Here is a 26767-nt window from a genome sequence, read left to right on the forward strand (position 1 = left end):
GGCCGGGAAAATGAGGATAAAAAGGAGGCTGCGGACTACAACCATGGCAGAGAGCGCACGGCAAATGCCCCACGGCCTCTCCCCCTGCTCGGCAATAAAGTCACTTTTACAGGACTCCTCGCTCTCCTCCGGCCACAGAAACCTCCGGCGACGGGAATTTCCCCGCACGCTCCCGGCCGCGGGGCAGCCCCCTCGGTCCTACCCACAGCAGCCGGGCCGGGCCGAGCCAGCGCTGCTCCGGCAGCGGCTCCTGCCCAGGCCCCGGCGGGAAGGAGACCGCGGGCAGCCGCTCCCGCCGCGCCCTCAGCCCGGGGCCGGCACGGGCCGGACACGGCACCACCGACCCGCCGCAGCCCCCTGCCGCCCCCTCCGCCCGCAGCCAGCCCCGAGCCCCCGCAGAACCCAGCGCGGCTCCCACCTGCGCCGGGGCCGCCTCCGAGCTCCGCCGACGCCGCCTCACCGCGCTCCGGCCGCTGCCGCCGCTCCCGGGCCCGCACAGACGCTCCCGGCGCCAATGGCGCCGCTGCCCAACCACGGCCGCCCTCAGCCCGCCGCCGGGGCCGTGCTGCGCCCCGCTCCCACCAATCAGCGCGCCGCAACCGCGACTGACGGCACCAGCGGCCAATGGCAGCGAGCTGGGGGCGGGCTCTGCGCACGGCCCAGACTCGCCCCGCGCTCTCAGGGCCCCCGCGCTGCGTGAGGGCAAAGCCGGAGATGAGCAACAGCCCCGGGACGGGCCCGGGCCCGAGGCGGGATTGAGCTGCCCACACAAACAAACTTCTCCGCACCTCCCGCCACGGCTTTCCCGGCCCTGCGCCTTCCGTGCCTCCGGCTCTGCGGGAAGCCCGGGAGCCTCCCTTCTCCTGCCCCTCATTAGTGCCTCGGTGCTTCGCTTTGATTTCCCCCAAAAAGGGAAACCTGCCCAAAGCCCTGTGGGTGAGCGGGGGAGGGGAGAGATTTCTGGCAGAAAACTCCAAAGACTCAGAGCAGGATAAGGAGAAGTCAGTGCAGAGCCTTAAATGCAGCTTTCCCCACGGCTCCCTGCTCCCAGCTGCACCTCCTCCCCCGGCAGGGCAGGAGACAGGGAATGGGGCCGTGCTCAGCTCATCCCCCGCGGCTTCTCCCTCTGCTCAGGGACAGGAGTCGTTCCCTGCTGCACCCTGCGCTCTCTCCCAGCCGAGACTTCTCCAGGAACTTCTCCGAGCCGAGTCCATCCCCTGGGGCACAGCCCCCTCCAAGTGCTGCAGCGTGGGTCACTGTGCCACGGGCTCGGTCCTGCCAGGCCAGGCTGCTCCAGCGGGGCCCCTCTGCCCACGGGGTCACAGCCTCCTCTCAGGCATCGCCGAGCTCCAGCCTGGCTCCTCCAGGGGCTGCAGGGGGATCTCTGCATCCCCACGGACCTGCAGGGGGATCTCTGCGTCCCCATGGACCTGCAGGGGGATCTCTGCGTCCCCATGGACCTGCAGGGGGATCTCTGCATCCCCACGGAGCTGCAGGGGGATCTCTGCATCCCCATTGTAATATATGTTATGGAGTAATTCGTGCTTATGTAAAATATACATGAAGGCAGTTGTGCTTGTACAAAAAGATTCTTAAAGTTTTAAAAGACCAGAAGCAGCAGCCGGGGCTGCAGAAACCACAGATGACAGAGAAAGAAAGACCTAATTTACAAATGAAAAAACGTGGCTCATCGCAGAGATGGGCTCTTTCCGGGGGCAATCCAGGAGGCACCCAATGTGAAAAACGCATAATATATGGCTCTTTGCGCATAGTTACTGTATGTATTATGTTAGTTTGATTCGCAGTGCTGTATTAACATTTTAATAGCATGGTAAATGTAGTTTTGTAGTTAAAATGAAGCTTTAGTAGTAAAAATAGAAACTCCTTATGTCTTTTGTTTTTTATTTTAAGGAATGAGAGACTCGCTTTGACGTAACCATCACAGAACGCCTAAATCTTCCAGAGAAGAGGAATTTATGGCTTTCTTGTCAGAAGAAGCTAATTTCTTCAAGCCTTGCCATGGGGATTAAAGGAAACAGTTGGCATATAACAGACAAGAGTTTCTTGTTTTAAATAGAATGTATGCATAACCATGAAGGATATATGAATATGCAATAGTGTAGTTTTAAGGGTGATTCCTTTGTTCACAAGGTATGCTTGTTGTGGCTTAAGTGCCCGAGAGCTCCGGGCTGGAGCGGAGGGGCTGCGGGAGGAGGAGGAGGGACAGGAGGAGCGGCGGGAGCAGGAGCGGGAGAATCCCGCCGCTCGCACCGCCCGCACGCCGGGGCTGCAGCACCCCCTGCCCCGCCAGCATCGCCCCAGCCCCGAGCCGCAGGGCAGGGGGAGGCCGAGCTCGCCCCGGCGCTATCGAGGGGTCTCCGGGAGGATTTTTCTGGAGAGCGCTCGGAGCCGGCAGATGCCGAGCCCCGGATCCCTCCGGGCTCCCCAAGAGGAGCTTTTTCGGGGGGAGAGGAGCTGTGATCGCCCCTCGGAGGGTCCCGGGGGACCACGCGGGGCTGGCCCGGCGCTGACAGGGCGGGACATTGGTTTTGGGGATCCCCGTGAGAGCCGGGGCTGCGGAACGTGGGACCCCCGGGGCGGCAGAGGGGAAGGGGCGATACCGGAGCTGGGGGACCCCCGGCAGCCGGAGATGAAGCGGGGACGGGACCCCTGAGCCTGGCAGGGCCTGTCCTGGGGTGACCTCACGATGCTCGTACCCCCATTGGTCCGTTTGGCCCCGAAATGAGTTCTGCACCTTCAGGGTTGGTTCTGAGAGCGAAGAGGGGGAGGAAGAAGCGCGCAGTTTGTTTTCAGGAGCTGCACTCACCCCTCCACATTCCGGCTCCTGGGCTGCTGAGATGCCTTAAGGAGCTGGGACAGAGGCCAGACGGAGCCAAGAGGAATAAAGTGGATATTTATTGAAGTGCCTTCAAAGGCCACACCCCGGTAGTGCCGGAGCCACGGTCGGGGCTCTGCCCGGATGGCTCCGAGATGGAAGCAAAAGAGGGCTTGGTCATGAGAGCTCACATTTTTATAAGTGTTAGTCCGTTTGCATACAGGATTTAACAGCCCAATTAATAGCTTCAAATTATGAACTTTCATCCTCCTTGCTTGCCTGCCCTATGCTTTTCCTGTTGTTTGTGCTTTGGCCTGAAGTTTGAAGAGATTGTCCTTGACTCTCCAGCTAGAACAGGATTGTTTTGTCTTCACCACCCTGTGAAAAGATCCCAGGAACACTTAATCTAAAGCTAGAAGCTGCACACCAAAACAGAACAGAAAAACTTAAACCTGAGGTATCAGTTGTCTGCCAACAGACAGCAGGACAGAGCTCTCCTTTGCTTTTAGTTAGTTTTTAGCTCACTGAGGCAGAGAAGTTCCCTGGGCTGTGGTTTTTCTTTTTCTTTGGAGCTGTTTAAACCTGCTCTGGACTGAACACCAGAAGAGCACCGGCAGCTCACACCTGTGGCCCACCGGGCTGGGCCTGGGCCACGGAGGGACTGATCAGAGCCTGAGTGAGCCAAGCTACAGCCCACGGAGGGACTTTCTGAGTTTGTCATCTCTTTTGGAGCAACAACAGGTTTTGTTGTTTGATATTGTTCATTTTTTGTGCTGGTAAATGCTTTGCCTGTTAAATAAACAGTTTTTTTTTTTTTTTCTCCTAGGAAATCTTTTCCCAAACTGGTGGGGGAGAGGCCGCTTGAATCTGCTTTCTAGAAAACCCCCTTGGGGATTTTCTCCCAAATTTGCCCTATACCAGGACAGGGTGATGGGGAGGGGGTGACCCCCAAATGCCTGGACTGGGGGGAGGCTGGAGAGGGGGACCCTTGTACTGCAAAACCCCCCGAGCATCCCTAAGCAGGACCCTGGAGAAGGGGGATCCCCAGGGCCCATGAGGATCCCCTGCAGCCCTGAGACGGGAGACACCAGAACCCCAGAGAAATGAGACTGGAAATGGGACACTCCTGGTGGCTTTTTTTTATTAACTCGTGATTTTTGGAGGTTTTTATAGACACCGTGGTCCCCAAGGCCCTGCAGTGTCACAGTGGATCCCCTGGAGAAATGCACCATAGGCTCTGGGCATTCCTCACAGCTCAGGGTGAGGACAGAAGCTTCCCCCATGGAGCTCGGCAGCACTGTGTTAATTTGTCCCAGTTCTGTCCCCATTGGCCCGTTGGCCTTTCCTACCCCTTTTACCCTGATTTGTTCATGTTCTAGCAAGTTCTCCCTTCCCTATTTTCCCATTGGTTTATGTCCCCGCCTGTCCACCCTGCCATTCCCTATTAGTCCCTTCCCTGTGTACCACCCCTAAACCCTGAGATCCCTGACGCTCTCCTCCAGCCCCTCTTTTCCCGTATTTACACCCTAAACCCTCCTTTGTCTTTGTCTTTAACCCCCAGAGCCCTGGAGCGTCAGACCCTGATAAACCCTCGTTGGAGCTCCATGCCTGGGCCCTCCCGTGTCCTCACTGCCGAGCTGCTCCGTGTGTGTGTGTGTGTGCTGGGCTCCCGTGGCTCTGCCCGTTAGCACAAAACACTCCCAGGGAAAGTTGTGCCGCCACCACCACAGACTGACAGTGTCCCTGGGGACCAAGAGGCCACTGTGACACTGTGGGACCAAGGAGAGCATTGCTGCCCTGCCAGGCCTCATGGAACCAAGGATCCACTGTGACACTGCAGGGCCTTGGGGACCACGGTGACATTGTGACACTGCAGGGCCCAAGGATCCAAGGGACTTTGTGACACCAAGGGGTCCCATGGAACCAAAGGGACATTGTGACACTGGGAGGCCTCATGGAGTCATGGAGACCATTGGAACACTCTGGGGCCACATGGAACCGTGGTGACACCAAGTTGTCTGGGAGTGTTGATCTGCTGGAGGGTAGGAGGGCTCTGCACAGGACTCTGGACAGGCTGGATCCAGGGCCCAAACCCAACTAGGTGAGGTTTAACAAGTCCAAGTGCCGGGTCCTGCACTTTGGCCACAACAACCCCTGCAGCGCTACAGGCTGGGGACAGAGGGGCTGGACAGCAGCCAGGCAGAAAGGGACCTGCAGGGACTGATGGACAGCAGGCTGGACATGAGCCAGCCGTGTGCCCAGGTGGCCAAGAAGGCCAATGGCTCCTGGCCTGGATCAGGAATGGTGTGGCCAGCAGGACCAGGGCAGTGATTCTTCCCCTGTGCTGGGCACTGGGCAGCACCTCGAGTGCTGTGTCCAGTTCTGGGCCCCCCAGTTTAGGAAGGACATGGAGGGGCTGGAGCATGTCCAGAGAAGGGCAACAAGGCTGGTGAGGGGTCTGGAGCACAAATCCTTTGAGGAGTGGCTGAGGGAGCTGGGGTTGTTTATCTTGGAGAAGAAGAGGCTCAGGGGAGACAAGGCAGTGTCAGGGCACAGGTTGGACTTGATGATCTCCAAGGTCTTTTCCAGCCTTGCTGATTCTGTGATTCTCTGAAACCGCCCTTGGAGCAGTTGCAGGAGGAGCCCTGGGCCTCCTCTTCAGAAGCTCCAGCAGCCCAGGTCCCTCAGCTTCTCCTCACAGCCCCAAAGCCCATCCTGTCAGTCCTGCAGAGCCTCTGCAGCTCCTCCTCACTGCCCAGAACAGGGAGCCCCACAGCCAGACACAGCAGCCCAGATGTGCCCCCCTGGCCTGGGGTGCCTCTGGCAAGGGAGCAGCACCAGGCACTGCAGGAGCCTGTAGACTATTCCTGCAGCACTTGTGGGATTATCCTGCTCCCTAAGAGAGGTTCTGGTGCCAATTTGGGAACTGGAGGCCAGAGAGGAAAGAGCAAACAGGGATGGGCAGCTTGCAGGAGAGGGAAAATGGGCGGGAAGGAGGAAGAAATTTGTAGAAAGGGGAATAAAGAAAGCAAAGGTGAAGCCAAGGAAATGCTCAGGGCAGTTTGGGGGTGGCTGCCAGGCAGCCCTGGCTCTGAGCAGCAGCGTCTGCAGTGGGACAGGAAACTCCCAGCTGAAGGGAACAAACTTTCAGGCTGACTGCAGAGGCCAGGACAAAGCTGAGTGGTTTCCCTGGTGTCCCCCAGACCTTCCTGGCCCCAGGGGCTGATGGCATTTGTGCTCCCTCAGGTTCATGTCCCCACAGCAGCAGCATGGGGGTGCTCCTGCCTGCTGTGTGCAATGCAAACAGGGGCTGCTGAGCACCTCTGTGAGCTGGGGGAGAGGCCAGGGCTGCAGAGGGGGGATGTTGTTGGCAGCTCCATGAGGACGCTCTGGGACGCTGCCCTGGGCTGTGCAGCGCACTGGGGATAGATCAGCCCCTGCTCTGCTGCTCCTTCCCATCTCCCCAGGGCCCTTGCAGAGCACCAGCCATGCTGTTTGCCCCCAGCCTGCCCACGGCCAGCCTGGGGCTGCTCACGGGGGTTTTCTGTGCTGAGCATTGGCCTGGCCGTGTTCTTGAGAGAGCCTGGGCAAGGAGCCTGGAGCCCCCAGGCCCTGGCCTGAGGCGTCAGCGCTGCCCCAGCAGTGCCCATGGCCTGTCCCTGCTGCAGCCCCGGCACTGCCACCCCCAGGACTGTGCCCGGCCCCGAGAGCACTCAGGCCCTGCAGCAACATCGGGGCCACCAGGGCAGCGGGGCAGGGCCACGGGAGCAGCACTGGCAGCACCAAGTGCTGCTGCTCCTGGGCACAGCTGCTGTGCCAGCACTGATCTGCCCCAGCTCTGCACACAGACATTGCTGCTGCAGCTCCAGAGAAGGCAACAAAAGGGCATCTCTGCAGAAAACTTTGCTGGGAGATCCTTTAGTTCCTTTAAAGTCACTGAGAGTGCAGCACCTCATTAACACAGTCTATAGGTGACAGTAAAGTTGGAAAGTAACCAAATGAGAAACGACAAAACAATGGCATTTGTTTGTGGACAATATTAAAAAATGAAAACAAAGGGAAAACAACCACAACCAAAGAAAAATAAAGATGAATAATTTTACAAGTGATTTGCAGAAAAAGGCTAGGAATTACTGTTCTGAAACCATGCAGTCATCAGTCTCCACACTGTAGCTTTGAGCTCCTGGTTCCTCAGGCTGTAGATGAGGGGGTTCAGGGCTGGAGGCACCACCGAGTACAGAACTGACAGGGCCAGATCCAGGGATGGGGAGGACATCGAGGGAGGCTTGAGATTGGCAAATGCTGCAGTGTTGACAAACAGGGAGACCACAACCAGGTGAGGGAGGCAGGTGGAAAAGGCTTTGTGCTGTCCCTGCTCAGAGGGGATCCTCAGCACAGCCCTGAAAATCTGCACATAGGAGAAAACAATGAACACAAAACAACCAAATGCCAAACACACACTAATAAGAAGAAGCCCAAATTTCCTGAGGTAGGATTTGGAGCAGGAGAGCTTGAGGATCTGGGGGATTTCACAGAAGAACTGACCCAGGACATTGCCATGGCACAGGGGCAGGGAAAATGTATTGGCTGTGTGCAGCAGAGCATTGAGAAAGGCACTGGCCCAGGCAGCTGCTGCCATGTGGGCACAAGCTCTGCTGCCCAGGAGGGTCCCGTAGTGCAGGGGTTTGCAGATGGACACGTAGCGGTCGTAGCACATGATGGTCAGGAGATAAAACTCTGCTGAGATGAAGAACATGAAGAAAAAGAGCTGAGCAGCACATCCTGTGTAGGAGATGTTCCTGGTGTCCCAGAGGGAATTGTGCAGGGCTTTGGGGACAGTGGTGCAGATGGAGCCCAGGTCGCTGAGGGCCAGGTTGAGCAGGAAGAAGAACATGGGCGTGTGCAGGTGGTGGCCGCAGGCTACGGCGCTGATGATGAGGCCGTTGCCCAGGAGGGCAGCCAGGGAGATGCCCAGGAAGAGGCAGAAGTGCAGGAGCTGCAGCTGCCGCGTGTCTGCCAGTGCCAGCAGGAGGAAGTGGCTGATGGAGCTGCTGTTGGACATTTGCTGTGGCTGCACATGGGCACCTGGTCATGGAGAAAGGGCAGTGACAAGTCAGGAGAGGCTGCTTGGAGCCAGACTTGGACCATTCCCTGCAGACTGTCCTGGTGAGACTCACCCACCCTTGTTCCTGCTCTGGGAAAACCTTCACCCAGGTCCCTGCCTGTGCTCCAGTTGTGCTGGCTGAGTGTGCCAGGAGCAGCCAGGCCTGTGCGTGGGGGCTCTTGAAGAACCATCCCTGCCCTGCTTCCCTGGGTTTGTGGCCATGTGGCAGAGGGACAAGCCTGGATATTTAGGAGCTGGACTCTGCAAAGGTGTTACTGCTGCTGTCCAGGGATGAGGAGTGGCTGAAGGCCCTTTGGGAGGCTCCCAGCAGAGAGACTGACCACCCAAAGTCACAGTTCTGGAGTCTCTGTAAATGTTCAAACATTCCTTTGATGATCCTGTATTTCTCTTTCTGCTCAGAATGTTCTGTGATTCTGGGATTACAATTCCTGTTCTGCTTCTCTCATCCCGATGTTGTCTATAATCAAAAGAGAAAAAGTCCCTTGCAACAGTGGTGGAAGAATAAAGTCAAAACCAGACCTTTATTGGAAGCTTTCAGGTGTCCCAGTGGGGATGGAACACGCCCAGCCCCTGATTTCAGCAATTCATTAAGGTTGATAATTAGGATATTTAACAGGGACACCCAATAGGAGTTTCAGTTGCCCCAGTTACACACCCCTGGCTCAAACCATTGGAGTAGGTCCAAGGGCTTCTTTGCCCCAGGTTTTCTTATCACTGCTCACATTTAAAAACCGAAATGGTCTTGTGGGTTCTTTCCCTGATAATAAGACTATATAGCATTTAAAAAATGTGTTTAGACAGGTTATTGTTCTAAAATCTAAGAGAAAAGTAAGGAAATATATTAGAGTTAATTAAGGATTATAATTACATTAAGTATATAATAGTAGTTAAGTAGAGTTCATTAAGAGTTTAATAGAGTTAGGTAAGGATTATAAATTTATAATTACATAATAGTAATTTATGAACCTACGGATATATGAAAAATGTATAAAAAGCAAAATTCTTCATGTCATCACCCCAACTTTCCTATCCTTCTCCAAGCAGGAAATTGAAAACACTCTCAGGAAAGCTCCTGACCTTTACAGCAATCCCAGGCTTACCTTCTTTGGGAAGTGCCCTCTGGAGCTGTGCCCAGGCTGGTCTGGAGCTGGGAGCAGCCCTGCCCCACCCAGCCCCTCTCAGCAGCAGCACCTGCCCTGCTCAGGGTGGCTCCTTCCCCCCACAGCTCCTGGCCAGCGCTGGGAGCAGCTCCAGGGCCGGCTGAGAGCTGTCCCTGGCAGGCAGCAGAGTCCTGGCCCAGCACAGCGCCCTGGGCTGCAGGACCCTGCTCTGCAGGACAGCCCTGGGCACCCCTGGCTGCTCTGCACAGGAGATGAGCAGAGAATGCACTCACAGGGTCTGTGGGCATTGGGATGTTCCAGCTTTAGGAGATCACTCCAGGAGCTGCAGCTGCATTGTCCTGCAGCCAGAGGTTCCTGTGCCAAGGGCTGGCAGTGATTCTGCCCCAGGCACTTCTCAGCCCTTCCCAGCCCTGACTGATTGAAGCTCTCTGTGCCTCTGTGCTGTGCCCGGGCTGGCTGCAGGCAGTGCTCCAGCCCTGCTGGGCTGGGAGAAGAGCTGCTCAGCAAGAGAAATGTGCTTTTGAAGCTCTCCTTGGTTACCAGGATCACCCTCTGTGCCAGGAGCCCGGCCCAGCTCAGCAGCACAGACACAGCACAAGGACTTTAATGACCCTCTGGGGCTTTGTGCTCAGGCCCTGAACATCAGGCCCTGAGAGGGAGCTGCAGAAACCTCTCCAGAACTCCAAGTCAGAATCCAACTCCAAAGTTTCTTGGACTTTTAATGGGTCCCACTGAGGGACACGACTGAGAAAGTGTCCCCAGGCCCCAGGCAGAGCAGAGAACTGGAGGCACTGATGACAGGTGGGGACAAAGAGAAGCCAAGTCTTGGTGCCCTGGGGCACAGCAGGGTCTGTGCCACCAAGGGCTGTGAGGAGACACCTTGTCCTGAGGCCCTGGGGCCTCCTGGCACAGCCCCAGCCAGGCTGGGCACTGTCACCCCCTGGTCCTGCCCTCAGCATCCCCCCCTAGCCCACATCCCAGTGGCCTCAAGGATCTGCTGGAAGGAGTCCCTGGGGAGCCTTGGCCAGGAATGGCCCTGGGGGCTCCTTCATGCTCCCAGGGACTGCAGGTTTTTCAAAGGACTTTGGCTTTAGCTTTGGCCTTGCAGTTTCTGCAAGATTTCTGCAATCATGGCCTCCAATTATCTGCTCTAATTAGTCTCTGGAGAGGCTTTGTCAGGAACCACACTCAGCGGGGCTCATTAATGCTTCAAGGTAGTGCAGTTATTTTAAGGTACTTGGTGTTTCCCTTTTGATACAGACTCTGTGAGTAGTTTGTGCAATCGTGGCCCCAATTATCTGCTTTAACGAGTCCCTTGAGAGCTTTGTGCAGACACTCAGTGGAGCTCATTAATACTTTGAGATACTCAACTTTTGTATGGTACTTTAGATTGTCCTTTCCATACTGAGAGGTTTTTGTGCCATTTTGAGTCTCTGAGAGGATTTTGTGCCATCCTGGCCTCCAATTCTCTCCTCCAAGGAGTCCATGAGGAGCCTGTGCTGGGGATGGACCTCAGTGGGTCCCATTACTGCTTTGACACATTTGGGTGTTTCCTCTTACTTTGACTCCTGGAAAGGTTTGTGTCATCTCCTCTCAGGCCCTGAGGTTCCAGGTCTCAGCTCCAAATGCACCAACAGGGGTCATTAGGATCAAGCAAGTCCTGACAAACCATGGCTCTGTCTTGATTTCCCTCTGATCTGGGGCAGTTCATTAGGAAGATTTCCTTCTGCAGTTACTGAGAAATATTTTGAAGAGCTTTTAGGAAATATGTATTCCTGTTTTAAAGGGTGTCTTTTATTACTTTTCTTATTACACAATATGTGATTGCAGCATTCAGTGACTGATACTGACCCAGGGACACTCCTAAGGAGCTCTGGCCTGGTCAGAGACACTGTGCCTTGAGATCTGACCCAGTGTGGACAACCTTGCTGCCCATTCCCCAACCCCATCCTGTCTCTCTTCACTCACCTGGGACCTGCTTTGCTCAAAGAACTGGCTGTGCACAGCCAAGGAGGGTTTCTCCTTCTTTTATTTTTGAAGTTAACTAAACTCCTGAGTTTCCCCATTGAAAACAGACACCCTCCTCAGGTCTGTGCCAAGCCGAAGGTGCCTCCAAGACCACTACAGCTGTGAGGGTGGATCATCATCCCAACCCGCACTGGGCCATTGCAAGGGGCTGTGTCCGTGGACACTGCACTGACCAGACTGATGGGTTTGGGTGCCATGGCAACGCTCATCAGTTCAGGTTTCCTTGGAAACCACCCCAAGGAGTCATTTCTGCAGCCAGGTTCCATGGCCTGCAGAGCTGTTGCTGCATTCAGCTGCCATGGCAGCCCTCAGGACAAAGCAGTGCCAGGGCTGTTCCAGGTACAATTGCAGTGACACTCATTGGTGTCACCAGGTTCCACAGCAACAGCCACAGGGACGTGTTCCTTGGTTTGGTGCCGTGACAACCAAAGTCTGGAGCTGCTGTGATGGTTGTTTGCCATGGACACCTGCCCTGGGCCCCTTGCTCAGGGCTGGTGTCACTGGAGCTGGGTCTCTGGGAGCTCCAGAGGTGGCTGTGGAGCATTGCCTGTGCTGTGCCAGGGACTGGCAGACACTGCTGGGCTGGGATAGAGGCTCTGGGGGGATTGGGGTTCCAGGGCAGGGCAGGGCTGGGGTTCCAGGGCAGGGCAAGGCTGGACCTTCCCCTTCCTCCCCGACATACAAAATGTTTCCAGCCAACAATCTCCTCCAGTCTGTCACAACAGGCAACGTTGGAAGTGGAACCCCAATTCCGGCCATAGGCACCTGGACAAGAAGGACAGTTCTTTTCCATAGGAAGGAAAGCCCAGAGCCCCAGTGCTTGGAAGGGAGGTGAGAGTCTCACTAGGCCAAGGCCAGCCAGAATTGTCAGTAATGGCAGATTTTTCTGGGACCAGCCTTTGGATACAGGGAATTTTGGAGGTAGAACCCCAGTCTCAGCCATGGGCACTAGGAGAAGCTGGAAAGTTCTTTCCCATAGGAAGGAAAGCACGGAGCCTTCCCCAGTGTTTTGGGGACAGATGAGAGGTCACCCTCATGAAACCATTGCCAGCCAGACTTCTCCTGGCAATATTCCTATGGGAGCAATCCCGGGATAAAAGGAAATTTGGAGGTGAAATCTGAATTCTGGCCGTGTGTGCCTGGAGAAGAATGAGAGTTCTTTTCCATAGCAAGGAAAGCACAGAGCTCCAGTGCTCCAGCAGCTGATGAGAGGCAGCCCTTGGCATTCCAACATCAGCCAGACCTGTCAGGGGCCCCTGGGAGGCCAAGCCAGCCAGACCTGTTCCATATTCCCTCAGTTCCATGGGGCCCCACAGTGTCCCAATGGTCCCTTGCTTCCAGGAGGCCCTGAGGTGTCACAATGCCCCCTTGGTGACACCAGGCCCTGAAGGGTCCCAATGGTCTCCATGGTTCCATCAGGCCCCACAGGGTCATAATGGTCTCTGGGTCCATGAAGCCCCGCGGTGTCACCATGGCCCCTTGGTTCCATGGGCTCCAGTGGTGCCACAATGATCCCCTTGGTTCCATGAGGTGCCCACAGTGTCACAGTGATCCCCATGGGAAGGAAAGAACCGAGCTCCAGTGTGGCAAGGGGCAGCCAGAGTTGATGGTACTGGCAGATTTTGGCTGGGAGCAACCGTTGGATATAGGGAATTTTAGAGGTGGAATCCCAATTTCAGCCATTTCTGTGTAGATAAGAAGGATGGTTCTTTTCCATAGGAAGGAAAGCACAGATCACATGTTTCAAAACAGAAGAGGAGAGAGGTGGCTCCTGAGAGGCTGAACCAACCAGACCTGTTTGTCCTGGCAGCTTTTATCATATGGAATTTGGGAGGAGGAATTTCAATTTTGACCATGGACCCCTTGAGAAGAAAGAAGGTTCGCTTCCATTCGAAGGAAGGCACAGAGCCCCAGTGTTTCTAGGGCAGGTGAGAGGCAGCTCCCAAGAGGCCAAGGGCAGCCAGACCTGTCTGTCCTGGCAGCTTTCACTTGGGAGCACACCTTGGATGTACAGAGTTTTGGAGGTGGAATCCCCGATTTGGCCAAGGGTGCCTGGTCAGGATGGAAGGTTTTTCCCTATAGAAATGAAAAACACAAAATCCAAGTGTTCTGGAAGAAGATGAGAGGTGGCCACCCTTAGGCCGAGCCAGCCAGGCCTGTCTCTCCTGATACTTTTCATCTAGGGGCTATCCTTGGACACAGGGCATTTTGGAGGTGGAATCTCAGTTTTGGCTGTGGGTGCCTGAACAGGAAGAGGAGTTCTTTTCATTAGGAAGGAAAGCACAGAGCCCCAGTGTTTCAGAGGCAGATGAGTGCCAGCCCTCAGGAAGCCAAGGCCAGCCAGACTTGTCAGTCCTGGTAGCTTCTGTCTGGGAGCTATCCTTGGATATAGGGAAATCTGGAGGCAGGTCCCGAGTTTTGGCCATGGGTGCCTGGTCAAGAAGGATGTTTTTTTCCCATAAGAAAGAAAAGCACATGGTTCCAGTGTTTGAAAGGCAGATGAGAGGTGGCCCCCGAGTGGCCAAGCCTGCCAGACCTGTCTCTCCTGGCAGATTTAATCTGGAAACAATCTTTGCAGTTAAGAAAATTTGCAGAAGGAATCCCACTTTTGGCCACAGGCCCCTGGAGGAGAAGGACAGTTCTCTCCCATGGGAAGGAAAGCCCAGATTTCCAGGGCTTCAGGGGCAGATGAGAAGCAGCCCTCGACATGCCAAGGTCAGCCGGACCTGTCAGGTGGTCCCCAGGAGGCCCAGCTAGCCAGACCTGTTCCATGTTCCCTTGGTTCCATGGACCCCACAGTGTCACAATGGTCTCCTTGGCTCCATGAGGCCCCGGAGTGTCACAATGTTCCCCTTGCTTCTGCAGTGTCACAATGGCCCCGTGCTTCCATGAGGCCTTGCAGTGTCACAATGGCTTCGTGGTTCCACAGAGCCCTGATGTGTCACAATGGCCCCTGGGCTCCGTGTGCCCTCGCTGTGTCACAGCGGCTCCTCTGTGACACTGCGGCTGCACAAGGTCACCATGGACCCTTGGTTCCTTGGGGTCACCGAGTTCACAATGGTCTCCTTGATTCCATGAGGCAGCACAGTGTCACACCGGCCCCTTGGTTCCATGAGGATCTGCAGGGTCACACAGGTTTGTGACATTTGTCCTTGCTGCCCCTCACATCCCCCTGCCCCACAAACAGCCCCGAGCCACCCGTGAGGGACAGGCCCTGCTGTGCCAGGCTGGGCTCAGGGCTTGGCCTTTCTGCTTCCCCCAGCCAGCCCAGGCCTTGCTCAGCATTGCAGTTCCCTGCTCTGAGCCTTTGGCTCCCTGCAATCCTGGCCTCAAGGATCTGCTCTCACCAATCCCTGGGGAGCCTTTGGCAGTCCCTGCCCTCACTGGGGCTCAGTGATGCTCCAAGGGACTTGGAGTTTTGCTCCTGACTCCTTGAGCAGCTTCTTCACCCTTCTCTCAGTGCCTGAGGGTCCTGGACTCAGTCCCAAATCCATGGTGGGGATCATCAAAATACAGAAAGCCCTCACGGGTGCTTTGACTTCATTAAATTGTTTTCATCTCTCCAGGGCTTGTGCAGCTGATTGAAGTCAGTTTGGAGTTCTTGTAAGGAGGAAGATTTCCAAGTGCACCTCATGACCTTTTTTCCTTCAATCAAATGTGTATTTTTTTATTTTCCAGTTCAGAGAAGAGCTGATAGAAGCATTCCCCAGGTGATCTTGACACTGAAGTTCTCCTTAGGAGGTCTGGGCATGTAGAAGAATGAGTCCCCTGAGGACTGACCCTGTTTGGACAAGCTGCTCCTCACCCCCAGCCTCACCATGTCTGACATCACCCACCCAGCACTGACATCCCTGTGCCCTGCAGCAGAACCTTGTCCCTGAGCTCTGCAGCTCCATGTCCCAGCCCATTGCACTGTGTCCCACCTGCTCTCCTCAGGGCTCTGCCTGCACACAGGCCCAGGAGAAGTTTTCCTCTTGGGAAAGAAAGAATGGAAAAGCCTGAGCAGGTTTCCTAAACAACAAACCCCACTCAGGAGCCACCTGCTCAGTACAGGCTGCCTGGAATGGTGTCACCTTTCAACAAGGAACAGTGTGGCCAGAAATGATCTCTGGAAGCAGACATCTCTGAGTCTCCCAGTTAAAATCTCTGTCCCACTCCTTTCCCTGGATCTCTGTTTCAGATGGAAGCTGCTGGTGCCATCCTCACCTTTAACCTCCCTCTGGAATGCAAACAGGTGTCCCCAGGTGTGTTAAGCAGGATTTGCTCAATGTTTCCATATATCTTTTGTGTTCCCCATGGAACGAAGGGGCCATTTTGGCACTGAGGGGGTGATGTGGAAGCAAGGAGACAATTGTGACTCTGGGGTCCCATGGAACCAAGGGGCCATGGTGACACAGCAGGGCCACGTGGATCCAGTGGTCCATTGTGTCACTGTGGATCCAAGGAGACCATGGAGACACCCCCAGAACCTCATGGAACCAAGGAGTCCATGGGGACCCAGCGGGGCTGCATGGAGCCAATGGTCCATGGTGACACTGCCCATCCAAGGAGGCCATTTGGACACTGTAGAAGCTCATGGAGCAAGGTGGCCATTGTGACACTGAAGAACTTCATGCCACCAAATATCCATGGGGACACAGCAGGGCATCATGGAACCCAGGAACCGCTGTTGGCAGTGCGGAAACTCCTGGAACCAGGGGCTGTTGTGGCCCTGCAGCACCAACACAGCTGCTGCACCTTGTCCCCTGCCCTGCACAGCTCCTTGGGAGGCACGGCAGGAGCAGCACCCTGGGAGCTTCGGGAATGCCCCTCTGGGATCCGTGGCACACACTCCCAGGGGCTGGAATTCCAGTTCCCAGACAGGAAAAGATGTTCCTGCCCTTGAAGGCAAAGCTTTTATGGAAGAGCCAAAAGCCAAGTGCAGCAGGATCCTACAGGGACATTTCACTGCCAGCCTTCATAACTTCACCCATGGTTGTCATAGCTCATGGACTGGGAATTAAATCAGGGCAGGGTGTTAGGTGGGAGCTGCCCTGGGTCAAAGGAGACACTGAGAGAGAAACAGAGCAGGCGATAGAAGGCAGGAGAGAAAGGAGGTGTTTGGTTTGGAATGACAGGTGTCTGCTAAGGAAGTCAGGGGCCTCCCCTGAAATGGAAAAATGTAGATTCTTTCTTTCTGAATTGTTATAAATTTGAAATAAAGGGGGGCTCTCAGGTAAAAATATGGGAGCAGGAATAGCAGTATTTTATCAGGGAAGAAAATAAAAAGATAAAATAAACAATGCAGTAAACGAAAACAACACTGAGAGAGCCAGAATACATCCTGACACTCTGTTGGACAGGGTGTTGGCCGCAGTCCAATTGGAATGGTGGCTGCAGTCCTCCTGCAGTGTCAGGTGTGGTTCTGTTGGAGAAGTGATCCTGTAGAAAAGGGTGTCTTCTTCTGAAGGGGAAGAGGCAGCTGTTCCTCTGAGAAATCCAGCCCAGAAAAAGCTTTGTTGGTGGGCCAGACTCTCAAGACTAGATGCGGGTAGGAATGCTTGGCTCCTCCCTCTGGGCGGAGCATCTCACAATGGGATGTTACAGTTCTTATCAGTCATGCAGTGACATTCAATAGCCCATTATCAGCAGATGTCTCCCCTGAGGGAGGATTGATTTTGGAAGAGATAAGGAAAAACTGCCCACTTAACACAGGACAACTGCCATACAGATGGCAAATAGAACACATCTTGCTTTTCAGCCTGGGACAGGAGGTCACAAACAAAATCAGCTGAGAAGGCGGCACTCTGAAAAGCAAACCAAAATTGACAGAAAATGAATGGAACAAAAATCAATAATTCTGGAAGTTTTATTTATTATCAAAATAAATCACGACCACCCAGACCCACACAATCTTAATCCCACAACCTCAAATTTAGATCTCACTTCTCCCGATCTCCTTCCAACCCCATCTCACCCTAGAGGCTGTGGAATTGAGTAATTTTTGCATGGGACTGAGGTGGGAACCAGCCATTTTGAGGTGGGATTGAGCAATTTTGGGGTAAGATTGTGGGGTTTCCAGTGGGATTGAATAATTTTGAGGTGACAGAGCAATCCACCTTGGCTTTTGGAGTGCAAAGATATGGAGAATACTACCAGATATCCCCCAAGAACCCACAAATCCTCCAGAATACGTTCCCAAACCATAAATCCCACCTCAGATACCTCTTAAATGATGGGACTTCTGACATCTCTGATCAATACTCTTTTTTGTCATTTTTCAGGTGTTTTCAAGTGACAAAGACAAATCAGAAGAAAATTAGGGTCAAACCAAAACCAGAGAGCCCTTGAGCATCCCCTGGGCATAAGACAAAACAAACTCAGCAGAAATTAAACTTAACCCTACATAAAATGCCTTGAGGAAGATTTGCTCTTCCCACAAGTCTCTTGTGATGGAAACACAAACAAATCCCAAACATTAATAAACCAGCAGCAGAATAAATTCTGTGGCAATTCCAAATTCCATCACTTCCAGCACAGCTCTACCTCAGATGCTGGCAGGTTCCAAAAAAGAAATATGGAAATTTGGCCCAATACAGATTATTAAAAGGAAGGGAAAGCTCTGTGGAGCTGTCACAAAGGTGACGGGAACGAAAAAATAATGATTCTCATATTTGGAAAAGCCCCCAAGCCTGCGAATTCACTAATTATTCAGGAGTTTAGATACTTGAGCTGGGCTTCTTGTAGGAATTTACTGTCCTTGAGTTCCTCACATTGGGGTGACTGATTCTGGTCAGTTTCACTGGTGTGATTTGCTCCCTTTCCTCCAGTGACTTTAACGAACTTTTCAGGGAAGGACAGGAATATATTTTCTTTACACTGGCCACCCACAACAGCCATTTTCCTCATAAGTTCTCCCAAAAGTTCCTCAGAGGAAGCTGCATCCAAGTTTCCAAGAGTTCCTCCAGAAAGAGGCAGAACCTCCTCAGAGGAGGGACCCATGCTGTTGTCAAAGGCACTTGGGGTCAGACAACAGTAGTGCCATGAACTCACTGTGCAAATAAATGTTTCAAGCTGGTTAATAAAATTGTTAGAGAGATGCCTCTGCCCCAACTAAGGTGCAAAGGTCACCAAATTTAAGTGGATTTTATTGAACAGTAAAAGTGAGGTAGAGAAAGAGACGGAAAGAAAGAGAAAAGGGGGGAGAGCAAGGGAGTGACAGGGACAGAGATCTCCTCAGGGACAGGGCAAGTGTGACATTGTCCCCTGTGTGCGTGTCCTTCCCAGGGTGGGGGTTTTACACCTGAGCCAGTTTGGGAAAGCGGGGTGGTGTTCACCCCCCACCCCGAGCAGGGATTGTCTCACTGTTTCAGGTTACAGTGTCAGATGTAACCAAAAGTGTTTTCAGTCACCATCTCCATAAACTGTTATCAACAGGTGGGGCAGTGTTCTTTATCTCTTCCATGGCTCAGCCCTGATAACGCCCTCCAGGGACCATCTTCTGTTAATGGGCCTTTGAGTGTCACTGCAGGGCTGATAAAACTACATCATCCCATTGTGGGATGCTCCGCCCAGGGGGAGGAACCAAGCATTCCTACCTGGATATAATCTCACCCTTGCAACACCACGACCACCTTGCCTACTGGATTCCCAGAAGACAAGAGCTCCATAACCACCACTGGACCTGCAGAGGAAGACCAGACCCTTCTACAGAATCACCGCTTTGACAGAATCACGTTCATCACTCCAGCCGGACTGCAGCCACCATTTCATCAGACTGCTACCACCACCCTGAGCAACGGGGTGTCAGGTTATATCCTGACTCTGTGAGTTTAAACCAGTGTTTCTGTATCATTGCCTTGATCTTAATTTTCTTAGTCAATTGTCATTCTGGCTTAGACTCTCCCCCTGGTTTGCCTTCCAACCAGGACAAAACTGAATGTGCTCATCCCTTGTTTTCCTCCCAAAACAGGATTTCCCATTCCCAAACATTCGCAAGATGGAGGAGGAGACGACGAGGAGGAGGAAGATGCCCCAGGACCCCCAGGCAGGTGAGGAGGAAGTCAGTGCCCCTTTCCCCCTCTCTCCTGCTCCATCTCCCAGCCCAGCACAGCCCCCGGCTGCAGGACAGCCCCGCTGCCGGTGCCCTCCTGCCGGGGACGCACTGGAGGAATCTATTTGCCCTTCCCTCTGGCATGAGGCAAATCCCATCCTCTCCTTGTCCTTCCTCCCCCAGAGCAGGAGCTGAGGATGGAGACCATGGAGGACAAATCCCCATGGCAGAACCTCATGGAAGAGGCCGATTTGAGCGGATCCACAGTGCAGGAATCCAACGAGGAAAACCCCTGTCAATCGTACAGGAGTAGAGGCTGCAAACCCAGCCCAGGGTGCTCCGAGGAGGAAAGACCCAGCCTGTGCCAGGAAGGTGGGCAGAGCTTCAGCCAGAGCTCGGAGCTGGTGGTCGTTGAGCAGCATCATGATGGGGAGAAGCCCTACAAGTGCTTGGAATGTGGGAAGAGCTTCAGGCAGAGCAGCACCCTGATCTGCCATCAGATGATCCACACCGGCGAATGGCCCTACAAGTGTGGGGAGTGTGGGAAGGGCTTCAGCTGCAGCTCCAAACTTGTCTTCCACCAACGCGGCCACACTGGGGAGAGGCCCTATGAATGTCCCGAGTGTCAGAAGAGGTTTCAGACCAGCTCTGAACTCCTTGTACATCAGCGGATTCACACGGATGAGAGGCCCTTCCGCTGCCCTGACTGCAGGAAGGGCTTCAAGAACAACTCCACCCTCATCAACCATCAGCGCATCCACACTGGGGAGAGGCCCTATGAGTGTGGGGAATGTGGGATGAGCTTCAGGCAGAGATTCAGCCTGAACTGCCACCAGAGGATCCACACCAGGGAACGGCCCTATGAGTGTGGGGAATGTGGGAAGAGCTTCAGCCAGAGGTCCCACCTGATCATCCACCAACGCATCCACACTGGGGAGAGGCCCTACGAGTGTCCTCAATGTGGGAAGAGCTTCACCCAGAGCTCTCACTTGACCAGACACCAACAGAAGCACCGGTAAGGGAAGCCCTGTGAGTGCCCCGACTGCAGGAAGACCTTCGTGCATTGCTCCAATTCCATCCCCCATAGGAAGACCCATGTTGGGCAGAGCCCTGGTGACCCACATTCCCAGTGATCCCTGCTGAGAAGACACCTGTAAGGTGGTTTCCACATTCTCCTAGTTTCCCATAGGCACCTGGATGAACACAGAGGCAGGAACATCCATAAGGACACTGATCTAAACTATAAATTCATTGGGAGGACGTGATTTGTTGACTTTACACCCCCAGAAATATCACCTGCTCTGTCAAGTTATTCTGGTGGCAGATCAAGCAGCGCTGCATGATCTTGGAGGTCGTTTCCATCTAAATAATTTCCTTCTTCACCCAGTCTAAACAACCAAAACTGGAGTGAAAATAAAGAAGTTAAACTAAGATATCTTAACCTGCACCATTTACCAGGATTTGGGGGTCAGTTTGGGATTGGTTGAAGGCCATATTTGGGAGAATTTGGGTGTTCTGAGGTTGTCAAAGCCAGAAGACATAGCCATAATCACAGAGGTGTGCTGGCAGAACGTGTCCACCTGAGCTCACCTGTTCTCCAGGAATTCTGGTTGTCCCAGTCCCTGGCCTGCGTCTCCCCATTTGGGATGTTCTCCCAAAGTGCCCAAATCGCTGCTGAAGTGCCCGAGCTGATCCTGGCTGTAAATGTTCCTGCCCACCAACCTCTCCTGGTCAGTGCCATGGGAGGTGGAAGTTTAGGGGCTCCTGAGGGGACTGGGAAGGGCTTCTGTCAATCTTGTGGGCATTTGTGGTGCTGGGAGGAGGCTTGGCAGGGTCTGTGAGGGAGGTTTGGGTCCCTGACAGAGCTGTGTGGCTTGCAGGGAATTTGGGCGGGTCTTGGGGGAGATGGAGAAGGGGTTTGGTGGTTCTTGAGGACATTTATCTTGTAGGGAGTAGCTGGGGAGTCCTGGCTGGGATCTGTGGGGTGGTTTGAGGAGTCTGAGAGTGGCTGTGGGGTTGGGAGGGGGTTTTTGGGTAGTCATGATCCCCCAGAACCCCAAAGCAGCCACCAGACCTCACCTGCCAAGATGCTGCTGGAGGTTGGTGGCTCCATGTTGGGGTTCATCCTCCTGGCTCTGTAGGAGAAGGTGAGGGAGGGGTCCCCGGGGGCTGTGTGTGACCCCCCCCCCCCCCATCCTGGTTTCACCCCCTTGTCCCTCCCCACAGGGCTCCTGCTCCAGCTCCTGCTCCCCCAGAGGGAATTTGGGGAGGGGCCAGAGGGGGTGCGCCGGCCCCGCCAGGGCATGACCCCAGCCCAGCCCCTTTGTTCAGCACCAAGCTGGGCTCGGGGCTGCAGGAGGAAGAGGCCGGTGGGAAGCAGATCCTGCAGCTGGCACAGTGCTTGGGGTCAGGGCAAGGTCCTTCCCTGCACACCTAGCTCAGGTGTGACCCTGCCCAGGCAAGGGAGCGGCACATTCCCATTCCCTTGGATCAGGGCTGGGAGCAGCATTTGGAGCAGGGACATGGAAATCCTGGAATGACTGGGAGCACACTGCGGGGGGGGAATTATTCCCCCCCTCCCCCCCTTCTCAGGCCGCCCTGCCAGCTGAGAAATGCTCGCTGGGCCTCGGCCTTGGCCAGCAGCCCCTGGGCTCAGCTCCTCTGGAGCTCATCACAAACCCTGTCTGCTCCAGGCACTGCTGCTGCCCAACCAGCTCCTGGCTGCTTTAGGAGCAGCCCTGGGAACTGTTTGTGTTCCCTCAGTGGCACAGCATCCCTGTTCTCACCCTGCCAAAGAAAGCTGCTGATGCCAAGTGCGGCCAGAGTGAAACATGGCTGGGACTGAAGCCCCTCTCTTGGGGCCCTACAAACAGCGCTCCAAAAGGAGCCCTTGGAGCTCTCCTGGGCCAGTGACTCCCTCTGAGTGGGGCCTCTCCGAGCCGGGAACTCTCCCGTTTGCTGCACTCGGGGGATCCCGAACAACGAGGGAGCCTGGGCCGATCCCCCCACTCCTCCAGGCTCAACCCTTCCCCGCTGGGGAGATGCCAAAGCATCCACAGGGAGCATTTCCCTGCCCTCAGGGGAATTTCTCAGGTGCCCTGCACTGACTCTCTGTGTCTGTGTGCACACAGGAGTGCCTGTGCTGGGGAAATGTGGCAGAAATGCTGTTCTCGGAGGGCTCTGAGTGCCTTGGGTAACTGAGCCAGTCAGGCCTGTAAGTAAGGTTAAATCAAATGGTCTAAGTGACACTGTAGTCCCCTTGATTCCATGAGGCTCTGCCATGCTCTAATGGCCCTTTGGTTCCAGTGGGTCCCAAAGTGTCAGAACAGTCTCCATTGTTCCATGAGGCCCCACAAAGTCACTATGGTCCTCTTGGTTCCACAGGGCCCCACAGTGTAACAATGGACTCTTGGCTCCATGAGGTGCCACGCTGTGTCACAATGGCTCATGGTTCCATGAGGCCGCACAGTTTAACAATGGTCCCTTGGCTCCATGAGGCCTTGCTGTGTCACAATGGACTTAGGGTTCCATGAGCTTTCCTACTGCCAAAAACAGTCTCCCTGGTTCCACAGTGTCACCATGGTCCCTTTGTTCCATGAGGTTCCATAGCAGAACCTTGGTTCCATGGCCACCTTGGTCCTGTGTGACCTTGCAATGTCACAATGGACCTGTGGTTCCACGAGGCCTTGCTGTGTCACAATGGCCCCTTGGTTCCAAGAGGTTTCTCAGGGTCACAATGATCTCCTTGGATCCGTGGTATCACAAATTGTTGGGAAGGGTAGATAAATATGATTAAGAACCACAATGGTACAGCCAGGACGAATATAACGCCCCCTACTGGCTGGACAATTACCCTCACCTACAGCGGGGTCCAAAAGCCGAATGGATTCTTCCATCTCACCCCCCAGAATGTATGGTTCACCCCACATCTGTAACCCTCCCCTGAACCATCAGGTGCCTGTGACCCCATTGGCCCAGGTCCTGTTCCAGCCCACCCTGGAGCCCCCTTTGATAAAGGCTCTCCGGGGGGCTGGACGTTCTCTTGGATCTTCCCTTCTCCTCCTGGAGAGTCCTCCGGGAGTCCCTGCTCCCCTCTCTGTCTCTCCCCTCCCCCATCACCTCAGGCCCAGCCACGTGCTGTGTCTGGCAGCTCGAGGCAGGGTCACAATGCATCCTGAATAAACCTCATCCCCCAAGAGCAACCAAAGAGATCTCGCTTGAATCTGTCCGTGGAATACAAATATACGTCGTTACAGACTGGCGCCCATCTTCGAATACGAACCCACGGTGACCTGCAACTGCACCCGTCTGGATGCTTTCCAGCTTTTCTACCTGTAGGACACCTTTCCATGGACACTAACTAAATAACCAGGTATTTCCTCGCCATCGTGGTCGCGAGCATGGCATTTTGCTGCTAGGCAGTGACGAACCGGAGCTCTTTAAAAAGTCCCGAAGCCACCCTACAGCTCAGCGACTCGTTACATAGTAGCGAGCTCTTACAGCTCTTCTAGGACTTCTGGCCGTTATTCTCCGAGCACAGGCGATCGCCGCGATTCCGCGGCGACCCAAGGCTTTGTGACGAGACTTGCCGCGCCACGCGGCCACGTACACAAAGCACAGGCGAGCACTGCTTAGCACTGCCCGCGCTGAAGCTCTGGAGAAACCCCGCGGTGAGCCCTCACCACCGACTGCAGTAAACGTCAGAACCTGACAGAGGACCCCGCTCCTGCGACACTGAGGTGAGCCACACTGGTTTAAAAATGGGACAGTCCCACTCTGCAGCTGATTGAGATCTCTATAAGCAACTTAACCACTTATTACGTAGCCATAATAGTAATTTGCCTAAAAAAGAGCTACGGAAACTCCTAGAATGGATCTTACTTAAGTTCCCATATGCCGAGCGCTCTGCTGTGTTTTGTGGAGACTTTTGGGAGTCCGTGGGACATACACTATTTAATGACATTTCACGGCGGGACCCCTATGCTTGCGAGTTATTTCCTGCTTATAGAGTGTTAGCAGAGCTCTGCGCTTCTCAAAAGCCGCTAATAGCAGCCAAACCGCTCCCCGCCGTGGCTCAACTATCCCCGCCGGACTGCCCCCCCACCCCGCGCTGCGGCGAAAATGCCGGCGAGGCGGCTGGCGACTCGCCGGTTTCTGAGCGACCGGCGCTCCCCGCCGCAGCCGCCCCCCCCCTCCCCCGCAACCCAGAACCCGCCCTTGTGGCCACCTCCTCCCCCCCAAACCACTCCGCGGGCCCCGCCTTCCCCCCGCCCGCCCCCCCCAGCATTGCCTGTCCCGGCTATGATGGCTACTATAGCCGAACTTTTACAACATCAAGCAACAGCCATTTTGCAAGCACAAACCCAGTCAATGGCTATTTTGCAAGCACAATCTCAAGCGTCAGCTGCGATTTTGCAAAAGCTGCAGACGCTCGCCTCCGCGGCCGCCCCCCCAACCCGCCCGGAAGTCCCCTGGTCCGGCGAACATGCCGGCCATGCGCCGGCCCTGGGCCGGGCGGCCCCAACTCCCGTGGCCCCGCCCTCCCTCCCGCGCAGCCCTGACCCCGCCCCCGGGGCCGCCGCCTCCCTCCCGCGCGGTCCGGACCCCGCCCCCGGGGCTGCCGCCTCCCTCTCGCGCGGCCCAGACCCCGCCCCTGCTTCCACCTCCTCTCCCTCGCGCAGCCCAGACCCCGCCCCCGCGGCCGCGGCACCGCCCGTCCTTCCCAGAGATGTCCCGGCACACAGCGCCGTACCCCCGCTGCCCGCCCGACTCCTGGACTCGCGGCCGGCCCCCCCGGCAGACGCAAACCCGGCGTCCCCACCCCACCCCCCCGCGGTGCCGCAGCCCCTGCCTCTGGCTACAGAGCCCCTTAACCCCCCACCGCCGGCACCACTTCCTGGTTTGCCGAAACCAGCATCATATCCCTCCGCATCCCTCCCTCCGCCGGATCTACAGACTGCCACAGCACCCAAAGCCACAGCTGCCGGAAATCCTTCCGAAAAGGCCAGTCCCCCACAGGTGCTGCTGCCCACGAGCTCCACCCCTCCTGCTCCTCTGCCTCAGCTGGCAGCAGCCCCTGCCTCCCACACTAGCAGCTCCTCACCACACCCTGACGGAGACACCATGCCTCAACAAGGTGAACGCAACAATGTGACTGCAGCTTCTACAAACAAAGGACAGACAGAGAACTATCTTACCCCTGCAAACTCTAACCTTTCTATCTCAGTCTCACCAAATTCTCAACAAAGTGCCAGCAATCTTCAACTGAAAAACTGCCCTGAAATCAAATATAATAGCTGCAAAGACAACCGTCTGCATCCCCAAGCCTTGCAAGTGCTATTCAGCCAGCGAACAGCTGTCCCCTCTCAGGAGGCGAAAGAAGTCCTACCAGTACTCAAGGACAGTGGTATCTCCTCTTCCTATTTTACACCACTGTTAAAAGGTACCATAGAAAAAACACGCCAAACCCTAAAACACAACTTACATCTAAAGAAAGGGGGAGTAGATCAGGCTACACCTCAAAAGAGGTTGAATAAGGCTCTATATGCTCACAATTTTCTAAGTAGCTCTGCAGGAGAGCCTCGCCTCCCAATTTATAGACATTTCCTGAACACCAAAAAAGTAAAAATAAAAGGGCACCCCCCAGCTTTACTCAAAATCTTAGATTCAGGACATATACAAGGTCCACACAGTCTTCTAACGTGGGGGAAAGGTTTTTCTTGTGTTTCCACAGGTGGACGACTTAAGTGGGTCCCAGGAAAGAACGTGAAGCCTTACCATGCTCCAAAATCCGCTGACACCCCCACACCAGACAGTTCCTCTACAAGTACAAGCCAAGAAGCCAACACCCAGACCTGAACCACGCTGCGTCATCGAGAGAAAAATGGACTTTCTATCGTTTAATGCATGCATATTAATTTTGTTCTTCTGTTTCAGTTTTTATATTGAAGTTTTACTTGTAATTCAACCAAGGACAAATGCCGAGTAGCTTTAGCCAAGCCTGCAAGCTCTAAGACCACCTGTATATCTAACACAAACCCTAACAAACCTTTTTCAACCCGTTTAATTATAAGACCTTTTCCAAAAAAATTCTGACAATGCCTCCCCTACTATAATCAGTAAGTTAATAACAATAAGGTCATCTCAGCTATACAGTTTACTTAATAGTTTGAGCCTTGCACCTTAGCTAAAGGAACTCTGTAAAATAAGCTTGACTGTTCCAGTAGTAATAAGTATAGTTCTAGTAACAATACCCTGTACACCTCCAAGTGTGCAGAAAATAGTTGTTAAATCAATATTTAATATTTCAAATGGTTCAGTGGAAAAAGGGGAGATGTTGGGAAGGGTAGATAAATATGATTAAGAACCACAATAGTACAGCCAGGACAAATATAACGCCCCCTGCTGGCTGGACAATTACCCTCACCTACAGAGGGGTCCAAAAGCCAAATGGACTGTTCCATCTCACCCCAGAGAATGTATGGTTCACCCCACATCTGTAACCCTCCCCTGAACCATCAGGTGCCTGTGACCCCATTGGCCCAGGTCCTGTTCCAGCCCACCTTGGAGCCCCCTTGATAAAGGGTCTCCGGGGGGCTGGACGCCCTCTTGGATCTTCCCCTCTC

General features: G+C 54.5%; 1 protein-coding gene and 1 pseudogene across 1 annotated transcript; both read right to left on the reverse strand.

The window, feature by feature from the left end:
* The window catches only part of LOC140680996 (uncharacterized), a 608239-nt pseudogene that overhangs the window by 291905 nt on the left and 289567 nt on the right, over positions 1-26767 (reverse strand).
* LOC140680968 (olfactory receptor 14A16-like) lies at positions 6960-7917 on the reverse strand. Its single transcript, XM_072919856.1, has one exon. It carries the CDS (start codon positions 7896-7898, stop codon positions 6960-6962), a length of 939 nt encoding a protein of 312 aa, XP_072775957.1. The 5' UTR covers positions 7899-7917.

This window comes from Taeniopygia guttata, chromosome 30, assembly GCF_048771995.1.
Source record: "Taeniopygia guttata chromosome 30, bTaeGut7.mat, whole genome shotgun sequence".
Classification (NCBI taxonomy): domain Eukaryota; kingdom Metazoa; phylum Chordata; class Aves; order Passeriformes; family Estrildidae; genus Taeniopygia; species Taeniopygia guttata.

What these genes read in the sequence shown, in the direction of transcription:
- LOC140680968 (XM_072919856.1), bottom strand. Translation starts at nt 7,898, where the DNA reads ATGTCCAACAGCAGCTCCATCAGCCACTTCCTCCTGCTGGCACTGGCA.